The sequence below is a fragment of the Astyanax mexicanus genome, chromosome 8 (genome assembly GCF_023375975.1).
Source record: "Astyanax mexicanus isolate ESR-SI-001 chromosome 8, AstMex3_surface, whole genome shotgun sequence".
NCBI lineage: Eukaryota > Metazoa > Chordata > Actinopteri > Characiformes > Acestrorhamphidae > Astyanax > Astyanax mexicanus.
Window position 1 is genome coordinate 40,374,808 of NC_064415.1, and position 17,806 is coordinate 40,392,613.

General features: G+C 37.5%; 1 protein-coding gene across 3 annotated transcripts in view; it reads left to right on the forward strand.

The window, feature by feature from the left end:
- Positions 1-9,228, forward strand: part of myom1a (myomesin 1a (skelemin)) — a 78,695-nt gene extending 69,467 nt beyond the window's left edge. For all 3 annotated transcript variants that reach the window (XM_049482462.1, XM_049482463.1, XM_049482464.1), the window contains 5 exons: positions 858-1,021; positions 1,227-1,263; positions 2,718-2,740; positions 3,049-3,104; positions 7,174-9,228. In XM_049482462.1, the coding sequence (XP_049338419.1) occupies positions 858-1,021; positions 1,227-1,263; positions 2,718-2,740; positions 3,049-3,104; positions 7,174-7,434 (541 nt within the window). In that variant the 3' untranslated portion in view covers positions 7,435-9,228. The remainder of the gene's footprint in view (positions 1-857; positions 1,022-1,226; positions 1,264-2,717; positions 2,741-3,048; positions 3,105-7,173) is intronic.
- The last annotated feature ends 8,578 nt before the right edge of the window (positions 9,229-17,806 follow it).

The following is a 17,806-nucleotide window of genomic DNA, read 5'->3' on the forward strand; positions in this document are numbered from 1 at the left end:
ATATATTATAGTAAAATCAATTGTACCGAAGTAAACTTAGCTTTCATAGCCACTAATAGAAATGGTTTAGTGCTCTGAAACCACAGGCCTTTTTTTTTTACCTCACAGCCCACCTGTTTATATATAGAAAACAAAATGTACTGTGTTTTTCACAGCATAAGGCCTTGTAAAAGTTCTGAGTTGGAAAAAAAAGTTTAATTTTGAAAAGTTACAACAAGCAAATTGCACCTATTCAGTAGAATGGCCCATAAACTTAAAAAAAAAACTAGGTGATTTTACTTTATATTTAATTAGCAGCACATCTTGCAACACATCTAATTTGTGACTGTATTATTTATACAAACACAATGATTGGTCCAGAATTGGATAATTCTTAGCATTAAAAGTATTGGATCTGATTTGGGGACAAAATACCCTGATCGTGACATTTCAAGACATGCAGCAGAAGTTCTAAAAGTTTGGAGGATTTGGAGATTGAAGCTTATGAAATATTAATGCACCTCATAGCCCTGGATTGCAATTCACTCAGGCTTAGCAAGCACTATGTCCTTGTTTATTTCCATATCTGCAGTTACACAGGTCTTAATAGAAAATGTTTATCATAATAGGTGTAACTTTATAATTGGAAAAAATGTTTATTATAATAAGTTTTACTTTATAATTGGAAAAGCTACAGTATATGTTATTTGGATCTGCAAGTATGTTTTATATTTTAGGTAAAACCTTTTACAAAGAGTATGTACACTTTTAGGTGCTGCACTTCTTATGTACTGTGTCCATCACTGGTAATTTAGCATTGCGTAATCTTGACCAGCAGCCCCAGAGTGAGTCACTGAGCTTGTTTGTGTTCGTTCCAGGGAATCAAAGATCTCCCATTCAGACAGAGTGCAGTGCGGAGTAACAGGAGAGCAGCTGTGGCTGAAAATCAAGGAGCCCACAGACAAGGACAAGGGCAAATATGCCATCGACATCTTCGATGGCTCTGCGGGCGTCAAGAGGGTTCTTGACCTTAGCGGAAAAGGTAAGGTCTCAGATGTTTCAATCAGACTCTGACTGCCTCACTTTTATCTTCCTGTCTGTGAATTTTAGCTTTTTGACTTATGTTTGCTTTTTGTAATATTCTGGACAAAATATCTTTTTTTTTGTAATATAATATTCTTGACAAAAAAGGGTTTAGAATTAATAAGTCCAAAGTGCTGATGAGTTTCTTATCTGCTCTGTTCTAGTTTGGGACGAAGCCTTTGCAGAGTTCCAGAGGTTGAAGTAAGTGCCTAATTACATATTTCACATACATATATTCATATATTTTATATTTATTCTACATATACCAGAGGTTCTAAACATTTTTCATCTCACATCCCTCCTATTTATATCTAGAAAACAAAATGTACCGTATATTTCGGTACAGCGGTTCATAGCACGTAGCTTGTTTTAACACAGTAAAGTAGAAGGTTACAGTCCAATATACTCACCTCTAAACGGTGAAAGAGCTAACTAGCGCTTAGCGCAGTTAGCAGGTAATGCTAATGCTGCTTCAGCAGTGCTAATCCGGGTTAGGAGCAGGCTACAGCCCAATATAATCGCCTCTGAATGGCAAAAGAGCTAGCACTTAGTGCGGTTAGCAACTAATGCTAATATTGCTCTAGTCTCAAGCCTGGACTAAACTATAGAACTAAACTATAAACAGACATAAACAGGCATTAATTTCAGGGAGGTACCCCCGGACCTGGACTTGGAAATGTGCAATATTACAGCAACATAAAGACAGGAAATATACAAGAATAAAACAGAAATTATGAATGTAAATAACAATATTTCTCTCTACAATTAGAGGAAAATAGCCATTAGCTACCCAGCACATAAACACCAAATAAATAAAGTAAATTAGTAGTGATAAATAATACAGAAAAAAATTATACATAAATAAAATAGCTAAATTCACAATTTTTTTTGTAAGTGGACTATTTCAGAGATTTTGGTATGACAGTACAGCTCTGGAAAAAAAGAGACCACTTAAAAAATGTAATCGAAAACCTCTGGAATATAATCAAGAGAAAGATGGATGATCACAAGCCATCAAACCAAACTGAACTGCACAAATTTTTGCACCAGGAGAGAATAAAACAAAGTTATCCAAAAGCAGTGTGTAAGACTGGTGGAGGAAAACATGCCAAGATGCATGAAACTGTGATCATTTACTGTGGTTATTCCACTTAATATTGATTTCTCGACTCTTAAATCTTTATGAATATGAACTTGTTTTCTTTGTAATATTTGAGGTCTGAAAGCTCTGCATCTTTTTTTGTTATTTCATTCGTTTCTAATTTTCTGCAAATAAATGCTCTAAATGACAATATTTTTATTTGGAAATTGGGAGAAATGTTGTCTGTAGTTTATAGAAAAAAACACATGTTCATTTTATTCAAATATCTACCTATACATATCAAAATCAAAGAAACTGATTCAGAAACTGAATTGGTCTCTTATTTTTTTTCAGAGGTGTAATGATGCATGCTGAATAAGTTACAAACTAGCGAAAACAGATTTATTTGTTCAGTTAACTTCACAGAAACTTTCTCAGACCCTCATTATAAGCGGCCTGGGCTCAGACCTTTTCCTGACTCTGCAGTGTGGAAGTAGACTGTATCACCTTGACAGCCTTCTGATGCTATTTAAAGCCTCCACTAACACTGTGCTTATCTCTTTTCCTGCCTCAGGGCGGCAGCCATCGCAGAGAGAAGTAAGTGATTGTCTCCGCCGCCGCCGTTGTTGTGTTCTTTCCTGAAAACAGCCTGTTCTGAAAGCATGTGGATGCTATTTTCAGCTATCTTTCCGTTCCATTTGCGCAGGATGTCTTGCTGCTGCTGATGCAGCGCGGGATACATCTTCCTGCCTCAGTGTCTTGAAAATGCTTATATCCATTAGTCAATATATTTATATATTTAATAAAGTCATTTTTTTCTTTTTGAGTAAACAATAACAAGTAGGAGGAAGAGCAGGAAAAGCTGTCATATTATATTTTATCTGACTGCTTCCTTCTTCTCGTAGACCGGGCCCGTGTGGTGGGAGGCCTGCCAGATGTGGTCACTATCCAGGAGGGCAAGGTAATACATTTCCAACTAGCTCAGATGACAGGAAGCCTCATTATAACTGTCTACCTTTACTCAAGTTTTTCTCTTTTTCAGCCTATTAGAACAAATGGTGGCGTAGTACAATCTGAACTTTCTGTATTTCTGGCCACATTTATTTCACCAGGAGATATTCAGCACAAATTCTTCCAGTTCTCTCCTTTAATGTGACCTACAACTGAAAAAAACACAAATATAATCAGATCTACTGTCATAAAATCACGTGAAAAAGTTAGGACGTATTCATATGTGTGTAAAAGAGTTTTAAATAAGATAGGCTCCTCCAGTATCCTCCCTAATGAAGTTTTGGTCTTTTAACATTTGTTAAAGTGACAGTCTGTATTATTTAGTTTCTAAATTAAAAGCAGAAGCATTTCTGAGTGAAGCAGGGTCAAAATATAGTGTTTAATGGTACCAGTGTTCTGAAACGTCTATCACTGCTAAGCCTTATAATATATTACCGTATTTTTCGGACTATAAGGCGCACCGTATTATAAGGCGCACGATGAGTGAACGGTCTATTTTTAGTGTTAGTCCATACACAAGGCGCACTGGATTATAAGGCGCACTAAATGTCTCTTAAGCATGTCTCTTAACTGGAGCCATTTCACGGTCCTTACACACACACCGTAAGACTATGTTGAAGCACAGTTAGTATTACTCCGCGACGCTCCTGACAACGGTAGCCGTAACGCTCCGACAGACCATAATATTACTATGTTGAAGCACAGCAAGTACCGTATTACTCCGCGACGCTCCTGACAACGATAGCCGCAACGCTCCGACAGACCATAATATTATGTTGAAGCACAGCAAGTACGTATTACTCCGCGACGCTCCTGACAACGGTAGCCGCAACGCTCCGACAGACCATAATATTATGTTGAAGCACAGCAAGTACCGCATTACTCCGCGAGGCTTCTGACTATAATAGCGTGTTGTGCCGAATTCGGTGAATAAAACGGTTTTAAAACAGAGATAAAGATTGGATAAGTTTCATTTCTGGATGAAGTGATTTCCAGCGCTGTTTGGATATAACTGTGGATTACAGGAGACTGGATTGATGGATTCTCTTTAGTCTGGACGCGTTTTGAAGGTAGGACCTGTGGCTGAGCGCGGGTGTGTGTTCGGGGGGTGGCGGCAGTGACCGGAGGTTACCCCAGGACAAAAGGAGAGCCTTTTATTACTGGAAACATGCGCTCTGACGCAGCTTTAATTCATGAAACATACATCCTACAGTAAAAGCACAGTTCTGGAATCCGGAGAGCCAGACGGTTCGAATGGTGTATGACATGACCGCATTCGATGAAATATGGACGAACGATAAACGCAAATATGAGAGTTATGAATTATTAAAATCATAACCAAGGCATATTTCGCCCTAAATGTTTATTTTCTGAAAGGATATTCCACTAAATAGGCTAAATAGCTCAAAAGCAGAGATTCTAAGCTTTAAAATGGTATATTGGATGTCTATATTGAACCTGTAACTGTTCATAACTATTCAGAAACACAGCCAGTTATGAAATATTAAATATTTCTGGCCCGCCGGTGGGCCAGCGCGTGTTAAGAGGTTAACTTTACTTAGAAGTGGGCGCTAAAAAGAAACAGTTTGTGCTATTACCCCAGAACGGGTGAAAAGGAAAGTTTACCGGCACCTTGTTCTGGCCACGGAGCTACAGTGGAAACTAGCTACCCTGAGCCACAGCCGAGAGGCAGTACGGCAGTCAAAGGTAACCGCGCGCTAGCCCAAGAGGGGGATCTTTTTCTGGCGTGGGTGAGGAATTCTGCACAACAGAGCGCCGTGTACCACATAAAATCGAGGTCAGTAAACACAAGCAAAATCCATACACAAGGCGCACTGCATTATAAGGCGCAATGACGATTTTTGGGAAAAAATAAGTATTTTAAGTGCGCCTTATAGCCCGAAAAATACGGTAATTCTAAAAACTGGGGTGTCGGGTCGTAAGTCTTGTGATGTAAGTCTTTACACACTTACATCACACGTACAGCCTCTAAAAGAGGATCCGGCTCAGTTTTACTGAACGTGAGCGGCTGGTGGAGCAATGGAGACTTCAGAAGGGGAAACTCTGAGCTCAGTAGCTCATTCACTCATAGTAAAACCAAAGAAATGAAGGAGTGAAGTTTTTGACTGAGCATGTTTTCTCTCTCTGTGTCTCTTACTGAACATAACCTGGACTCAGATTCATTCGCTCTGAAAGAAGACCACATCACACCCGCCCAGTTTAAAATGATTCTTCTGCACGCTCGGTGCAATTACCCATTCTCACCAGAGAGGGCCCTAAGCTTTAAGGTCCATTAAAACCAAGTCAATTTTGTTTGGACAGAAAGTATGGATGGGTCTGTAAATGAGGCCAAATCTCTCTTATAAATGTATTTTTTTTTTCTCTGCTCACTGTCCGCTTTTTGCTCTTTTTTGCTCTCTTTAACCTTAAATAGTGTGGGAAACTATAGTCTGCGGTACTTTGGGAACATAGACAGACTAGGATTCGCCCATACAAACTTTTGTTCATTTTTTAAAAACTTGACGTAATTTTTTTTTTTTTTTACATAGTATAATACACATTAAATCTCACTCTTCATGAAAGGGCTTTTAGCACGGCAGCGACAGACAGGCAGACAGACAGACACAGACAAACACAGTCAAACTGATAGATATACATCTGTACAAAGCCTCAAAGACACAAATGCATAAATACACTCAACACAAACCTTTCGGCCCACCCTCTCCACACCACCATTGGCAATAATGCATCACACCCTATACATCACCACCCCTATATGACAGCAAAATCTAAGCCTTAGTCTTTTTATTACAATAAACAACTGAGAGGTGGCATTTTATGCTATAGTGGTACAGTGGTATGGAAAGGTTTCGGCACCCCTGATCATTTTTACGATTTTCCTTTATAAACACTGATCTGAACATTGGTTGTTTGGATCAGCAGTTTCAGTTAAATATATCATATAGCAGATGAACACAGTGATATTTGAGAAGTGAAATGAAGTTTATAAGATTTACAGAAAACACAGTTTTATTATTTTTATCATGCCTTCTGTTTCTGGTGAGGCTCCCAATCCAATGCATATTTTACTGCACCTTGACAGCTACATTTTTTGGGGCCTTTTTTGTAGGATATTTTATAGTTAAAGTACCTGAATAAAATTACAAAGCATATTATAAGAGACATTCACACAGGAGACATTATAGGAGGCATTTACGGATGTCAGATTTAATTATTTTTAGGAACTTCTACTTAAATATGAGATATAAAAATATAATATTCATAAAAAATGTATTAAAAATTAATATTGCTTTTAATTTGACCATGTTTTGATAAAAAAAAATGATTCAATATTTTCTATTGTGAGGAAGTTTTTTTGTAAATCATTTTACTGGGAAAGAAAATTATTTCTATATTATTTGTTTATTTATTTCCCTTTGCATTGCACTCTCGAATTGCCTCTGTAACCAGAGTTGCCAGGTTCAAGCTTTTCCCACCCAACTGGGCTTATTTTAATAATCGCAGGTGAAAATGTAGATGTATATATATATATATATATATATATATATATATACGTCTTTTTGGACTACTTTTATATTTATCACGACCGGCCAAAAGCCTTAATTGCAAACAGTTCTTAAGCTTATGATTACGCTTATGATGGGTGTATTTTAGACAACTTTAAGCAGGAGTTTTGCTGGACCTGGCAACCCTGGCTGTAGCTCATTTAAATATAAATATATAATGAGCTGATATGCAGTATAGGGAGTATGGGTGTTGTTATGTCCCTTATCTGGAGTGGTTACATTTTGGAAAACACAGAGAGCAAGCCGTGTGCGTGTGTGTGAACCCAATACCCCTCCCACTGGTGTAGTTAGCTCTATAATCGCTGCAGCCTTAGCGGACAGTCATCTCAGTCATTGTTTCTCAAATACGTTTTTTCTGTAGTCTGAAATGATCCATTAAATCCATTAACCTTTATAATGCATAATATTTTTTCTCCCTCCATTCTTCTTTAGTCCCTGAACCTCACTGGCAATGTATGGGGCGACCCTGTACCTGAAGTGAGCTGGACAAAGAACGACAAGGTCCTGCAGCCAGACGAACACTACACGCTGAAGTTCGAGCACGGCAAGTTCGCCAGCATGACCATCGCGGCAGTCACCTCGGTCGACTCAGGCAAATACGCCCTGGTGGTGAAGAACAAGTACGGCACGGAAGCCGGCGAGTTCACCGTCAGCGTCTACATCCCAGAGGATGAGGCGGAGAAGAAAGACTAGAGGAAGATCGAGATTGAGGGGATGGGGAGGGGAGGGGAGGGGGGGTGAGGAATCCTAAATATATGACCAGTCTGCATCGCACAGCATTTAACTCCAAAGCATGTTCAGCCACACAGAAATACCCAAAGACCCAGACTAGTCCCTTTTATTAATATATATATGTATATATATATATATATATATATATATATATATATATATATACACATATATATATATATGTGTATATATATATATATATATATATATATATAGGTGTATTGGTTGGTTGATGGTATTGGCAAGCCTTAAATGTGTAAAAAAACTCCAATCATAATTAATTAATTAATTTATAGATAGCAAAGTAACCTTTTCTGGATCTAACATCTAGCATCTAACAACTTCATTATGATAGGACACAAACTTTGACATCTATGCCACTGGGGAACCTGAAATGTGGGACTACCTGTTGACTACATCATAGCAATACAAGCTAAACTGGTATAATTCAGGAGAAACGTTATCATGATTACATGTAAAATGTATCCACACCATGTTTAGCATGAGAATGTTGTTACACAAAATCCGGCAGTCGTCTAAGGATTGGTCTTATCAACAGATCAAAGATCTGAATTATTTTTATTATTATTATTATTTTTTTCCAATTTTCTCCCCAATTGACACTGCTAATTACCCAACCCACTCATTAGGACTCCCCCATTCACTAGTGATGCCCTAACGCCAGGAGGGTGAAAACTAGCACATGCCTCCTCTGATACATGTGAAGTCAGCTACCTCCTCTTTTAAAACTTCATTGCGGCGAGCATCACAGCGCACTCGGAGGAAAGCGCAGAAACTCGGTTCCAGTACATCAGCTCACAGATTCCTTGTGCTGATCGACATTACTCTTTGAAATGATGCGGGTAGAGAGTGTCATCTAGAGTGTCAGCCTAGAGAGAGCAAGGCCAATTGTGCTCTCTCAGGGCTCCGGTAGCTGATGGCATAGATGGAATAGAATTCCAATCACATTCAACCCTTCAGTGATGTTATATTAGCAAAAATGTATGTGCTAGCATTCACCTGCCTTTGTGTGTAATAGGAGGAGAGCTAGCTAGTGGGTAAAACTTGCTTGTGTGGGTGAAGGGATGGGGTATCAGGTATTAATCAACAAAACAACAAAATAAAAAATGGAAAAGAAAAAATATATATATATATCTCCAAAACAATCAGTATTACAAAATTTATAATTATATAAGCCAGACTACAATCAGTTTCCGCAGTTTATTAAAGTTTAAGAATTAGAATCTGTTAGAATTATATGGGCCAATTATATTGGTTATCTGAATTTTAATTCCATAAAATCTATATTGATATTTGCCACAAAATGCTGATATCAGTCAGACCTTGATAAGAAGTAGCTACAGTGAATTAATGCATTCATCCTGAACACTGTGTAGACTGCACAATATGTTTATAGATCCTTCCAGGGAACTCTACACTCTTAAAATGAAGGTGATAAACCCAACAGAAAAAAAAAACACTTTCTAAAGAAGGTTAGACCTTCTAAAGGTTTGTTACACTCACACATCTCTCATTAGAAACATGTTTTTTTTTTATGGTACCAAATGTGGTTCTTCTGTGGTATCACTCAAAGACCCATTTGGAGCATTTTACACCCATTTGGAGCATTTTTAACACAAGGAGAAAATTGTAAATGACGCATTAATGAACATGGTGAACATGATTTGAATTCAAATGCTTTGAATGTTGCCTTACTTTTATCCATATAAACTGGGATTCTGTTATCGAAACATAGCACACATCTCTGCTGTTTTCATTTATTAGCTCTCTGTTCATATTAATGCTTTTTATCTATCTCTTGTAATAGAGATAATCGTCTAGCTTTGGATTATCTTGTAAAACAGCTTAACACACACAGAGAAAGAGAGAACGAGAGAGAGAGAGAGAGAGAGAAATCTAAACTCATTAACAACCATTGTTTGCTTCAAATTGTCCTTTATGTTTAGAAAAACATATTTATACATTTGGACATTAAGCTTTAGAAGCTTAGAGAGTATAGAATTGAGACTAGTAGTATTACTTTTAGGACTACACAGTGCTCTGTGTGACCCTGAAGACTGTTTAGGTGTAGGTATCATGTCCGTAGGCTGCTTGTTGATTTGTATTTTCAGTGTGTCTGGTCTGAAGTCACCCTGCGCTGGTCTTAAAATCACACTAAACCTACATGCAGAGTGTTAAGTGCCAACAGACAATAAAGCAATGCAATGCAAACAATGTGTTTTCTTCTTCAGGAAACCTGTTCTGCAAGGTGCTGGGGTCTCTCTGGGCCCCACTTCAGGTTTTGAATTCTTTCAATGTGCTGTAAGCATTTTAGAGAGAAAGCTTATTATCTGTGAATTCCCCTGTGTAACTTTTTATATCTAAACTGATTAGCTGAATTTGGCTAGCTTTGTAATCATTTGGTCTCACATAACATAAAAAAAAGCATTTGGTACCCTTAGACCTTGTATTTATATTGTATTTATTTTGCGATTTTTACAACTGACAACAATCGTCCCAAAGCATCTCTTTAGAGTGGTAGCAGCACAGAGAATCAGACAAAACATTAAACATACAGCACAGTACCCTCAGTAAACAAAAAGTCTCTTAGAGCTGAAGGAGAAAGAAATCTTTAGAGAAACCAAGGCTCACATGTACATTATTCTATCACATATGCTGTCAATGTTAATATATAAGAGGGGGCTCACCCTCCTTTGGTCAGACTACTTATAACTGCATGTTAAAAAGGCATATTTAAAAAAATGTGCATATGCTCATTCTTTTTCATAATGAAATGATAAAAATTAAACTTTCATAAATTTTAGATTCATTGCACACCAACGGAAATATTTCAGGTCTTTTATTGCTTTAATACTGATGATTTTGGCATACAGCTCATGAAAACCCAAAATTCCTATCTCACAAAATTAGCATATCATGAACAGGTTCTCTAAAAGAGTTATTAACCTAATCATCAGTTAAAAACTCCCAGCCTGGTTAATTACTCAAAACCGCAATCATGGGTAAGACTGCCGACCTGACTGCTGTCCAGAAGGCCATCATTGACACCCTCAAGCAAGAGGGTAAGACACAGAAAGAAATTTCTGAACGAATAGGCTGTTCCCAAAGTGCTGTATCAAGGCACCTCAGTGGGAAGTCTGTGGGAAGGAAAAAGTGTATCAGAAAACGCTGCATAACGAGAAGAGGTGAGCGGACCCTGAGGAAGATTGTGGAGATGGGCCGATTCCAGACCTTGGGGGACCTGCGGAGGCAGTGGACTGAGTCTGGAGTAGAAACATCCAGAGCCACTGTGCACAGGCGTGTGCAGGAAATGGGCTACAGGTGCCGCATTCCCCAGGTCAAGCCACTTTTGAACCAGAAACAGCGGCAGAAGCGCCTGACCTGGGCTACAGAGAAGCAGCACTGGACTGTTGCTCAATTTTTGCATGTTATTCGGAAATCAAGGTGCCAGAGTCTGGAGGAAGACTGGGGAGAAGGAAATGCCAAAATGCCTGAAGTCCAGTGTCAAGTACTCACAGTCAGTGATGGTCTGGGGTACCATGTCAGCTGCTGGTGTTGTTCCACTGTGTTTTATCAAGGGCAGGGTCAATGCAGCTAGCTATCAGGAGATTTTGGAGCACTTCATGCTTCCATCTGCTGAAAAGCTTTATGGAGATGAAGATTTCATTTTTCAGCAGGACCTGGCACCTGCTCACAGTGCCAAAACCACTGGTAAATGGTTTACTGACCATGGTATTACTGTGCTCAATTGGCCTGCCAACTCTCCTGACCTGAAGCCCATAGAGAATCCGTGGGATATTGTGAAGAGAAAGTTGAGAGACGCAAGACCCAACACTCTGGATGAGCTTAAGGCCGCTATCGAAGCATCCTGGGCCTCCATAACACCTCAGCAGTGCCACAGGCTGATGCCACACCGCATTAAAGCAGTCACTTCTGCAAAATGATTCCCGACCAAGTATTGAGTGCATAACTGAACATAATTATTTGAATGCTTACTTTTTTGTATTAAAAACACTTTCCTTTTATTGGTCGAATGAAATATGCAATTTTTTTGCCAAATTAAATCAATATTAAAACAATAAAAGGCTTGAACTACTTCAGTTGTGTTTAATGAATCTAAAATATATGAAAGTCTAATGTTTATCAGTACATTACAGAAAATAATAACCTTTATCACAATATGCTAATTTTCTGAGGACCTGTATAACTGCATGTTAAAAAGGCATTATACATTCATAAAAATTAGAGACCACTTACAACATGAGCTTTTCAGATCTAATATTGAATCTAATATTATATCTAATCCTGGATATTTTTTCTTAGTAAATAAATTACCAAGTATAATATTTTTTGTCTCACTTGTTTAACTCAGGATTCGTATGGTCATGAAAAACCTGGTAAAGTCATGGAATTTGAAAATAGCTAGTTCCAGGCCTTGATAATTTTGGAAAAATAAAAATACCCAGAAATATTTGTGTTTCTGTTTATCAACTTATCAAATCTGTTTTGAGCTAATTGATCATTTGAGTTAATTCAGTAATTAAGCCTTACACAATGGAGCTCTCAGGATCTGACACACATTTTATTATTGAACTGTAGACTGTGTTATTATTTTCATCAGATTAATTTTAGGTCTACTATAATCAATTTTGATTATAGTTTTAGGTGTTTTTTGGTTTTATTGTCCATGTCTGCACTGATGTTTTAAAAATCATACTGTCATAAAGAATTTGCCTTGAAGGCAGGGAAAAAGTAAAACAAATCATGAAATTCTATTGGTTAAAAAGTGTGTGAACCCCCTTAACTCAGTTCTCTTTATCTCCTGTTAGGACTTTTAGGAGTGTGAAATCTGATAATGTTTTAGGTCATGTTTATGCAGAAAAATAGAAAATTCTAAAGGGTCACAAACACAAACAGGAACCTCTGTGTGTGTATGTGTTTATCTGCACTTATTGAAACAGAGACTTGTGTTGATCTGACCAGCAGCAGCAGGAGTGTGTGGTGGAGGACTGGTGGCCCCACAGCTGTGAATCACGTGAAGGGCCTTCTTCATTCACTGAGGCCACATCACATCACATCACATCACAGCAGCGCCTCCTCCAACACCACCACCACCACCACCGCCGCTGCTGCTGCTGCCGCCACTGCTCCACCAACTAGCCTCAGCGCTGCGGACCCTCCGACCCACCGAGCGACCTTTAGTCATGACCAGCGGCTGAACACCGTCCACGCGGCGCGGGGTTATGGTCCGGGCTGGGAGGCGCGGGGTTTCGGTTCTCGGAGGTTTGGACTCTGTTTGTGTTGACAGTCCAGGAATGAAAGAGTAACATCGGTTAGAGAGCTGAACTGAATCTGAAAGCGGAACCTTCACCGGCCGGAGCGAGAAGAACGACAGCGGACATTAAATACGGCTTAAAACAAGGTAAACGAATGTTTGAGGTAAACGTTGATACTTCTGTCAGAGTAAAGCGACTAACCTAACAGACCAACAGAGGCTGATAGTGGAAATGGTGTAGGGTTAGCTAGCTATGCTAACACTCATTTAAACAGAGCCAGCTAGCTAGCTTAGCGCTAGCGGTAACTGACAACAGCTCAGTTCACAGCTCGGTTTAACGGCTAGCTGGAGCTGCTAACAGAGCTAATAAGCAGAATTGAATTAACTAGTTAGCTAGCTAGCTAAGCGTCCTAGCTAAATTAGCTAGTTAGCTAACTACTATGGCAGTGTTTGTCTAAACTAACGTTATCCCGACACACAAGCTAACCTAGCTAGCTTAGCTAACTTAATTTATTGACGTTAGCTAGCTAGCGCTAGTAGCGAGCCGAGTCCTGCTTTCTTTACCTTAAGACAGCAACGCTGTTGTCAGTCTTTATAACTTAAATATGTTCATAAAAAGCCTTAAAACATAACCTAGCTTGTTAACCTAGATAACTATATTAATAATATATTTATAACTATTAATATAAGCCTAATATTGGACTATACAGCACTTTAAATGAAGATTTTCAGTGAAAAGGAAAATATATTCTAAAACCAGGCTTAATCCCTGTCTGTTGTCTTGAATACAGCATGTTTTTCAACTCTAAAACTAGAGAAAATCATAATATCTATCTTTAAACCATATTTTAGTGAGACATGGCTGTGAAAGTGATAGAAACTTATTGTTTTGTCAGTCCTGTTTGAGAGAGGACTTTGTAAGCTTTCCTTTTTAAACCAAAGTTTACTATCATAAGTTAAATGGTTCAACCTTTCATCTTACTCAGATTTCATACAATGAGGTTACAGTAACTTATATTACATTACATTACATTTGGCAGACGCCTTTGATAAAAAAAAAGTACAATAATGATGTACATTTAGCAATAGAGGACATAGATGTTGAAAGCAAAAAAACATGTTTGACTGGGTCTTAAGGAGACAAAATGGATAAAGTGGGATAGAGGAGGAAAGGAGAGTTAGCTAGCAAGCTAGCTGGTTAACTGCTTTACGACGAGGTCAAATAACAGCAACAGTTTCTTAGCTAAGCTTCTGTGACTAGTCTGGGGTGTTTGGGGTTTGATAAATGAATGTAAAGTCAGTGCTGAGTCGCTGTTGCTGTGTTTGGCTGAAGTTTGTAAAACTGTCCGCTGCTCCTCGGCTGCCAACTCACCACTCTGAATCAGGGCTGTAAACGACTTCTGGACAGCATTAAAATAGATGAACTCTAGCTATTTAGCTAATTAAATTCGTTAGTTGAGATTTAAAACCTTAATTTAAACATAGTATTAGCTTTTACTTGTTTTCTTTCCTTTAAGACAGCACCACAGTTGTTGTTCCTTATAAGTATGTGGTAATAATAACCTGAGAACATAGCCTAGCTAGTTAACATAGATAGTTTAGTTAGATAGTTTCCCAAACAGGGATTAAAATAAGACTAATCTTGGACTACACAGCATTTTAAATGGAGGTTTTTAGTTAAAAGGAAACCTCAACGCTAGAGAAAATCATTAGCTATATCTGTCTTTAAATGGCTGTGAAATGGTTGAAACTTATTGTTTGGTTCTGACATGTTTGAGAGAGAACTTTGTAAGCTTTCGTTTTAAACCACAGTTTACTAGCTATCATAATAAGTTTGAGGGGTTTAGTCTTTCATTCTTTTCATGATTCATACAGTGAGGTAAAGGTTATTGTTTAATGTGTAAAATATTTAATAAGTAACAGTATAATGCAGCAGTTTATTGGGCATGGATTAAGCCAAGTCTTGGAATACACAGCATTTTAAAATGAGATTTTAAGGCTTAATGCAGCATCTTTCTCAACCCTAAAACTAGAGAAAATCATTGTATCAATTTCTAAAATGATGATGTTTTTTATAGAGACATGGGGGTGAAAGTGAAACTTATTGTTTTGTCAGTCCTGTTTGAGAGAGGACTTTGTAAGCTTTCATTTTAAACCACGGTTTACTAGCTATCATAGTAAGTTTAAGGGGTTTAACCTTTCATCCTTTTTAGGATTCATACAGTTGGTGAAGGTGAAGGTTATTGTGGAATGTGTAAAGTTAGGAATAAATAACAGTATAATGTTATGGTTCATTAGACATGTATTCAGCCTAGTCTTAGACTACACAGCATTGAGAGTTTGAGACTTAATGCAGCGTCTTTCTAACTAGAGAAAATCATTGTATCAATATCTAAACTGTATTTCTACAGAGAAATGGCTGTGAAAGTGATGGAAATGTTTTGTGTTGTCAGAGCTGTTTAAGAGACGTCTTTGTAAGGTTTCCTTTTAAACCACAATTAATAGCTATTGTAACAAGTTTAAGGGGTTTACCCAGGTTTCATATAGTGAGGTAGAAGTTATTATATAATGTGCGAAGTAGGGAATAAATAACAAAATAATCCTGTGGTTTATTGGACATAGATTAAGCCAAGTCTTGGAATACACAGCATTTTGCATTACGATTTTGAGGCGTAATACAGCATCTTTCTCAACCCTAAAACTAGAGAAAATCATTGTATCAATCTCTAGACTGATGATGTTTTTTATAGAGACATGGGGATGAAAGTGAAACTTATTGTTTTATCAGTCCTGTTTGAAAGATGACTTTGTAAGCTTTCATTTTAAACCACAGTTTACTAACAATCGTAAGTTTAAGGGGTTTAACCTTTTCATCTTGTTCGGGTTTCATTCAGTGACAAAGGTTATTGGAATGGAATGTGTAAAGAAAGGAATAAATAACAATATATTGCTGCAATTTGGACACATTCTCATTCAATATTTCATTGAACTAATTTGCATTTGAACACCATTTTCTAAACATCACTCGCTGATTCTGTGACTAGTCTGGGGTGTTTAGGGTTTGGTATATGGAGGTAAAGTCAGTGCTGAATCATTGTTGCTCTGTTTTGGCTGAAGTTTCTGTCCGCTGCTTCTCTGCTGCCAACTCACCACTCTGAATCAGGGTGATACACTAGCTAGCTAATGTTGCTTCATTAAAAAAAAAAATCATTATCTTGAAAGGTCCATTGGTTCCTATGGCATTCTGTCCTTCATTTTATCTCATGAATTCTCTAAGTGACTTATAGCTACTGAACATACTGAGTGTATCACAGGACAGTGTGGGAATGTGTGTTTGTTCATCTGACCTTATTTACTCAATGTAGGAGTGCTGGGTTAGCGCTGGAGATAAATCTAGCTCATTTTAACACTGTATCTTTAGCTTCATTCAGCTCTATTTCAACATTTTAAAAGGTTTTATGTTCTATTTAACTAGTTCCGACTATTTCTAGAATAAAGTGTTAAAATACAGGTTATAAAATTGTTGTTGTCATGTTGTGTTACATCAGTTTTTAGCCTTATAATGTTTGTAGTCATGTGCCCACAGTAAGAAAAAACAAGAATGAGCTTCTTACTGAATTTATCAGATGTAATTTTGAATTGGATACGAATATTCAGAAGTGTAAAGTGTGTCTGGGCTCTTGTGGGTTAATCCTGCTTTATTTCCCTTAACACAGCACTACAGTTGTCCTTCATTAGGAATATGTGGTAATAATAACCTTGAACACATAGCTAGCTAGCTTTGGAGCAGTTTTCTAGACATGAATTATACATAGTCCTGGACTACACAGCTTTTTAAATTGATTTTCAGTTGAAAGGGAAATCTTAGGCTTATTGCAGCCTGTTTTCAACTCTAAAACTAGAAAAAAAAAACTAGAAAATCATCCATCTATTAACCTTATTTTTAGTAAGACAAGGCTATGCAAGTGATTGAAACTTAAGAAAGGACTTTTTTAAGCTTTCCCTTAGATCCACAGTTAATAGATATCAGCACAGTTTAAGGGGTTTGACCTTTCATCTTATCCAGATTTCGTTCCGTCATGTAAATGTTATTGTAAAATGTGTAATGTACTGAATAAATAACAGTATGGTGGACTGTAAAAAAGTGGACAGTAAATGAGCACACACATGTTATGGGCAATATTCTAAATGTAGGTTTTGATACATTTTTAATTGATTACCATTTATTAGAATATGAAAGTGAGATTAAAAAAATCTGCAAAGCTGACGCAAAGGAGAAGGACCGGCCAGAGCAAGCAGTTCAGCAGTTATCAGGCCAGGTGATTGGTGGGCGAGAGGGTGCTAGGATACATCAGCAGAGATTATCTTTTTTTTCCCACAAGCCCACCATAAAAGAAGAACTGTGTCTTCCATTCATGAGAAATATGATAAACAGGGTTGTAAATTGACTTGTAAAACTAACAATTTAATATTTTTGCTCCAACCCAAGTCACATGCTTACATACTTAAACAGCTAAAGGTGACAAATGGCACATTTATCTTATTATCATGCTGAACTGTAATAGATTATCTGATATAAAAGTCAAAAATACTTTGTGTGTAATGTATGTATGTAAGTCATGTCAAGGAGCTTTTATTGTCATTCCATCTGAGTACAAGTACACAGTGCAATGAAATGTTTCATGTTGAACCATGGTGCAACATGAAACAAACCGTACAATGAAGAAACAAGTGCAAATGTGGCAACAAATTTTGTAACATAGAACTAAAACACTACAATAAATACCGATACGGTACAATCTGAAGCTTGTGGTGAGGATAAGGTGCAGAGATACTGTACATACTGTAACATATAGGTCATACATGAGCACAGCAGCACTGAGGTACATAATATACAGCTCTAGAAAAAAAAAAGACCACTTCAGTTTCTGAATAAGTTTCTCTGATTTTGCTATTTATAGGTGTATGTTTGAGTTAAATAAACATTGTTGTTTTATTTTGTAAACATCGTACAACATTTCTCTCAAATGTCAAATA